General features: G+C 42.7%; 1 protein-coding gene across 1 annotated transcript in view; it reads right to left on the bottom strand.

The window, feature by feature from the left end:
• Positions 1-2,548, bottom strand: part of LOC108578897 (G protein-activated inward rectifier potassium channel 2-like) — a 23,674-nt gene extending 21,126 nt beyond the window's left edge. Inside the window, exons 1-2 of the mRNA XM_017942309.1 lie at positions 2,476-2,548; positions 1,639-1,960 (exon numbers count right to left, since the gene is read on the bottom strand). Of these exons, the coding sequence (XP_017797798.1) occupies positions 1,639-1,811 (173 nt within the window). The 5' untranslated portion in view covers positions 1,812-1,960; positions 2,476-2,548. The remainder of the gene's footprint in view (positions 1-1,638; positions 1,961-2,475) is intronic.
• Between the last annotated feature and the right edge of the window lie 4,242 nt (positions 2,549-6,790).

Below are 6,790 nucleotides of genomic sequence, written 5' to 3'. Positions count from 1 at the left end.
CGAGGATTCGTCGAAGAAGTAAAAAAGAAAAAATAGTCGGATACTGGCAATGGTGAATTATCGAGGATAATTGAATTTCGGAAGATTTATACCGCCTTTTTGAAAAGCACCTCTCTCGCGAATTCGCGAGAAATCGGTACGAAGTTCTTGGAGGATTCGCCGAAGAGTAAAAATAGTTGGATATTCGAAGGTGAATTGGTGTATCGAGAAGTACGAAATTTTTCACGAGATACTTGAATTTTCGAAGAGTTTTCTCAAGTTTGAGAAGAGTGTGTTTTGGGGGAGAGATCGTGAGGTAGGGTCGATTGGAGGAAAGATGACAGTTTCGTAGAGGGGACCTAGACCGCGGTTCGATTTGGCTTGGTTCGTTCGCCTGGCAAACGACGTTCTAAATTCGTGTGGTTTCGCATCGTTCAACCCTGACATATTGACCCGAGATGAAAATAGATTAAGACTTCCACACCTGTTCGTGGTTGGTGCCGCGAGCGAGGCTGGAAAACGCCGCGGATTTTCTCCATTCGTGAGAAACAACGTGCTCGTTTCAGCATAGAGGCTGAGGAAAATGGCTGACACTCGAGGGAGTTTTGAACTTGTGTCTAGGCTAGAGAAACTGTCCGACGATTATCTAACACTCTGTTCTCAGGTTTCTTCAACTTTTCTTCGTGCTCTTCTTTTCAGAGGAAAATCACTTGTTACTCTATCGCAGAAAATTAAGTAGTATAATTTAAAAAATTTTTCATTTTTAAAATAAGGAAATTAAAAATCGCTGTGAAATTTCTAATTTATCTTCAATTTAAAAAGTAAACAAATTAAAGATCGCTGTGCTTTACTTTGGAACGAGAAGAAAGGTATATAAACGAAACATAATTTAAAAGAAAGATGAATTTCTGATTTTTGGAGAAGCGTTGGTTGTTCCTTGAAAAATCTTAATTTTCGCAACTCGATATGGAAGAGTATTGCTATAATTTTAGGTTGCAGTTCATTTTCCGGTTGTTCGATTTTCATGGGTCCATAAAACAGGACGTTAACGTTCCATAGCCAGTTGACCAGCAGAACGATCGATTAGGAAACAGAGTTTGCACATGGTTTTGAAAGGCCGACCCACGCGCAGGTTAGTTAAACTGGGCGATTTAGAGCAGACGAGAAAGTGCCTGTGATTATGATAACTAGCCGCAATAAACCTAATGATATAAACCGCTCAGAGAGAGAGAGAGAGATTGTTGTTTAAAGAATGTTACCGGCAAGATGGAACGAGGGAGTTAACTCGACTTCCATCTTGACGTCGAGACGTTGCACCAGACAACGTTGACAATTGTCAGCTTTTGCACAACGCGTGCAATCCTTCGAAAGAAGATTCTCAGAGAAGTGAAACTGTCTCGATTTCGAAGAAAGGACAAGTAGTACACTTTTCCTACATTTTTCACGGTTAATCTTTACCAGAGAGGCTTAGAAAATTTCCAACTTTCTGACATTCCGTAAAGGTTCCCAAAGATTTGCCAAGAAAAAATTCTTCCCTAATTCGTAAGGGACTCCGAGAGATTCGACAGTACGTAGACAAATCCTCTTCCTCGAGAGAGAGAGAAAGAGAGAGAGAGAGAGAGAGAGAGAATCTTATTTCTTACAGAATACTTTTCATACTTTTGCAATTCCTCCCTCCAAGCAGCCTCTCCGGAGGTGGTCGCTTTCACGACAAGCATAGACACTTGCGACAGAGCCCTTCGTAGACCAGACAACGCCATTCCCTCGCCCAAGTGGACCTTTCCAGATCCTGAGGAGCTTGGTGAAAGTGTTTTCGACGTTGTTCCATCCATTCTCTTCTCCTATTCGTCCTTTCCACCCTTCAGACCCATTTCGTTTCCTTATTACTCCTGCACATGGTTCGTTCCGCACGTTTATCAACGATTACCAATCGACGGTAGTATCTTCATCGTTGTATGTGTATTTCTTCTCACTCTCTTTTCTAACTTGTCGACAAAATCAAAGGTCGGTGTACGATAAAAATAAATGCTTGTAGATCTAGCCACGCGTGGACGCTCGCTACCTCTATTTAGAGCGAAACTACTCACGATAGGCGTTATAAATGAATAAATCAAAAGGAGAAGAAAAAGAAAAGAAAGAACGAAAAAACGAAAAGAAAAAGAAGCTTGGCCGTTTCGTTTTAAACAACGATTCTCGTCGTGTATGTGTGTGTTTGTGTGTGCGCGCGTGTGTGTGCTCGAGCACGCTTCTAGCGGCCCCGACTCGTATTTCGGCTGCACCGGAATTTCGCCGTCTAAGTTTAAGCTTTCTCGAGCGAGGCCGCTTCTAGCGGATGCTCTCGAGCCGCAACGGATAAAGAACGCATCGTCAGAGCCAAATATCGCAGCCTGTCCAGAGCCACTGGAAAATCCAGATCAGCCTTTTGCACCACATCCGTTTATCGACGTTCACCACGCGTTCTTGAAACGCGTCTCTTGATCACCAAAACACTATTACCCGCGCACTCTAACTCCACCGGACTTTACACGATCTCCTTCTTCTCAATCGAGGCGCGTACACTCGCACACATTGGTACGTTAGATGAATCTTCGCCGAGCGAAGTTCTACTCAACACTGATTCTAACAATAGTTCGATCTTTCTCGGAAGAAATCACTTCACGGAAATCACTTCTCGGAAATCACTTCTCAGAGGAGGATGAACCTTTTGTCGCGCGCGCGCGCGAGAGAGAGGGGGGAATTTTGATCACTGATTTGTGTACACTTTGACACGATGATTTGCGAGACTGTCGCGTTACACCCGGTGGAATTATCGGTGAGATAATTGAAGATAGTAGAGGAAGAGGGGGAGAGAAAGGGAGGATCGCGAGGGATTAGTACTTGTTGAATTAAAACGGGTCCGTTGGCGTACGATTCGTGGCTCGACCGACACTGAGGCGGTCCAATTTCGACCCTTGGCCAACGATTTCCCTTTTGTCTTTGCACGCCAGCTTTGGCACCGTTCTGCGAATCGGTCAGATTCGTTTGATTCGCTAGAGATGGAGCCTCGATGACACGCGACAACCAATCTACCTTGGGAACGAAATTGTCGCACCGGTGCGTTCGCATCTGCCGCGCGATTCTTCGATTCGAGATCGGGGAGGAGGCTTCTGTCGTTTCGTGGAATTTTAGAAGTAACTGTATTGTTGCTGTTGGGTATTTTTTTAAGAGATTTGGGCAACTGTGTCTTCTAAGTTCAAAGGTGGACTTAGCGCAGCTAAAGCAGCAAGGTGAACGAATGATCGATTGGGACCGAATCGTTTATTGTCATTTGATGTCAGACTAATATGTTTGGCTCCCGCGCATTTCGCGAATCCTTGCAAGAATCAACGAAACAGTCTTTAAAAGTACCCTCGCAAGATTGTGTTCAAGTCCTTAGTATACACAGTGATGACCGAATTTTCAATAATGTTACCGAAAGCTCAAGAATGTCCACGTTCAAGGTGTTACCGTAATATTTAAATTTCAGTAGCAGTAATCACGTGTATCTTAAAAGTCTTGGGTATCAGAGTATCTTAGAATCGCATAATCCTAATATTTTCATTCAAACTTCTCTAGGAGAAACGGTAACTTCACATGCACCAATTTAACAGATTACTGTACAATTCATTTCGCATCCAAACTTGGTCAATCCCGGTTTTCTAATCGGTGTCTCGTCGATTGGGACGTGTTCATCGTTGTTTCGTCAATTAAGTTTTCTCGGACGGACGCGAAAGTGTGGGAGTAAATTGGTCGTTTATTGCAACAATAATAGGGAGGATTACGCTGTGGAGGGTAGAGTGAAACGTGTGTCCGGCGTGAAAGCGGAGGAAGAAACGGGCAAAAGGGAATGGAGCTTAACGAGAAGGATGGTTCGCCCCCCAGCGAAACGTGAAGGTTTTTATCGTGCACGCGCAGACACACGGAACGAGAGAGAGAGAGCGACGCCGCGGCGTCGGAAAGCAGGGATTCCCGGCGAGGCGTCTTCCGCAATTAGGCGCTTCTATTCTGGTCACGAAAAGCAGGATTTCTGCCGATCGTGGCAGGGAAACGGGAACGACGCTATTTTCGCGGGGTCGCGAGCCACGTATTGTGATCCAGTTTTCATGACGTTGTTGCGTGTATTTTTGACGGCGCCTTTGACGCATTCGTCTCGCGATTCCTCCCTCGATCTTGCGGTAATTGCTCTCAGACAGATCCTCCGGCGATCTTCGGACGCTAACAATGATTCGTTATCCCGATTTTTGCGTGCAAAGGGTAGATACGAGTACTTTTTCATTTTTTCGGTTTATGGCATCTCGTAGGTAATTTCAAGTTCAAGGGTCAATTATTCAATTCGAGGATCAATTATTGCAATTATTTTTAATTATGCTCGAATTTACTTTTTGTACGGCTGTTGATTTTTTGTTAATTTTTCGATACATTCTTTGTGTTCTTGGTCTCTGACTTTTAATTTTTTAAATTCGTAGCGTTCAGTATTTATCGGGTTAATTATTGCAATTATCGTAAATTATTTGCTGTTTATTTCTTAGTTGATTTTCTGATACGTTTTCTTTAATTAAAAGAACAGTTTTTTTCTTGGTTTCTGACTTAAATTTTGAAGTTCATAACGTTCAGTATTAAAAGGGTTAATTATCGCAAATTACTTTGGAATTCACTTTTCACTCGTGCGGTGCATAGCTGTTTATTTATTTTTCTCCATTTTTTCACGCATTTTCTATGTTTTTTTTTCTTATCGAAAGAATTGCTCCTTATTTTTTTGGTCTCTGACCTTTAATTATTCCACAGCCAGTTAGAGTATTCCGATGTTTCACGTTCGTTTTGCGGGCTACACGTGACTTCTAGACAGCAATGCCGCCGTAAAAACACAGTTCGTTAACTATTCTCCGTCTGTACCGTAAAAATATACGTCCCTCAAGGTAACTCTATATCTCTCGCATACGTTGAATAAAATATCAGGGTACTTACAGAGAACGAAGAAGAGCGAAAATATTCGCTTTCCTCGAAGAACTGAACGTTCCCATTTCAAGTTTATCCAAGTAACGCTAATTTTTTCGCTCTGTTTTCGACAGTTTTCAGTCTTTTACAAGTTCCGCTATCGGTGGGGAAAAGTTGACCCAAATGGAAACGTGGAAAACGTTTCGACCAATCGCCACAAGCCTACGAATACTTATCGAACGGTGATTAACTTTGGCTAATTAGTAATGTATAATTATTGCGGTATGTATATTTAAAGTTCATTTCCTTGTCTTAATTTTCTTCCAACTATTCACTTACGTTATTTATACTCGGATATATAGCACCTAATTGATTTTTCGTTTTCCGCACTTTCTCAAAAGAGTGTCTCATCCGCGATATCGAAATGAATTTTATATCAAATGTTCGCGCTCGTATTTTCCGCAGGCGTGTTAGTCGTAATCGGAATTATCTCTTGGTAGCGCGCACTCGATCAATTATTGCCCAAAAACGTATAAATTTTATTCAAATCAGTTTGTTCAAGCTACGTGCGTATTATTATTATTTTTTCCCCGTTTCTGGGGGGGGGGACCTCGAGGTTCGACCGCAAAGGGTTAAACTAAATTCTATTGTTGTATACCGACGTCATCTGTTGTTCGAAATCGCGCTGTAGATTCACGACTTCATCCTTTACCTACGACTCACCCTCGAACTCTTCCCTTGGCATACCAAACCCTTACAAACCCTAACCTCCACTCCTCAAGACACGAACACATATATTACACGTCCTTCCTACAAAATCAGAGATTTTCAACATCCACGCTCTACTGCAAAAAATACTACAATTCGACTTGTATCCACCCCCGTTCATCTTACGAGTTACTTCAGCAGTGCGTTCTATACGCCTTCAGCTATCGAGAAAAATACCGTTTAACTTTTATCGCTGTGCCAATTAGAAACAGAGATACCACGGTTCAACCCCTTGACCTAGAATTTTCTCCGACTGTGCATCTAAGCGTCGGTCATTTACCGTTTCAGTACTGTATCAGGTAACAAAAGTTAATCTGTTACAGATTGATCACATTTACTAATTCTCAGTATTATAAATTCATACGAAAGTTTGTCGTATTGTCATAAGTTAAGGGGTTAAATTTCCCTACGGACTTTCCCAACAACCCAATACTTGGTCAACGTGTATGTATCTCATTTTCAGTTGTCCCTTGTACAGTTGTCCCTTGATAAACGACGAATAACACGGAATAAAACAGTACATTCTAACATTACACGCGTGAAAAGAAATTTGTTAAAAAATGAAGTTGCTCAGGATCCCTCGTTTCTGCCCCTCGACGTTTCCCCTACCCGCCTCGTCGACAGAGTCATCGCAGACTTTCAACGCAACGGTGGCCGCGGGAACAGTCGAGTTGACCAGTAGCTCGTTCAATGGCACCGTATGCTCGTCCAATTCCTCGTCGTTGGTTCTGTCTTTCGTCAGAGAACCCTTTTCGGTCATGAGCATTTCGTTGAACGATCTCGATGTTCCTCCCGTGTCTCTTCCTCTTCGCCCCGTATTTATAGATTCCTCTTCGTCTCACTTCACCAACCGAATACACACACCGCCTATGTAGTAATTCACCCTCCCCCGGTTCTTCTTCCCTTCGCCGGCAATTAATCGCAATCTCTATTTAACTGCGGGTTTTTTCGAAGATTCGAAAAAAAGAAATTTCCAAAAGTACAGTTCTCTTCCATTTCGTTCGTTCGTACACCGTAAGAAAACACCGTGCAGAGAGATTTTCCACCTGCTCGTAAAAAGTTTCTAATGCCACACACACACGCGCGCCCG

Source organism: Habropoda laboriosa, unplaced genomic scaffold, assembly GCF_001263275.1.
Source record: "Habropoda laboriosa isolate 0110345459 unplaced genomic scaffold, ASM126327v1 scaffold62, whole genome shotgun sequence".
NCBI lineage: Eukaryota > Metazoa > Arthropoda > Insecta > Hymenoptera > Apidae > Habropoda > Habropoda laboriosa.
The sequence above is the reverse complement of the archived record's forward strand: the minus strand, read 5'-3'. Positions and strand labels throughout refer to the sequence as shown.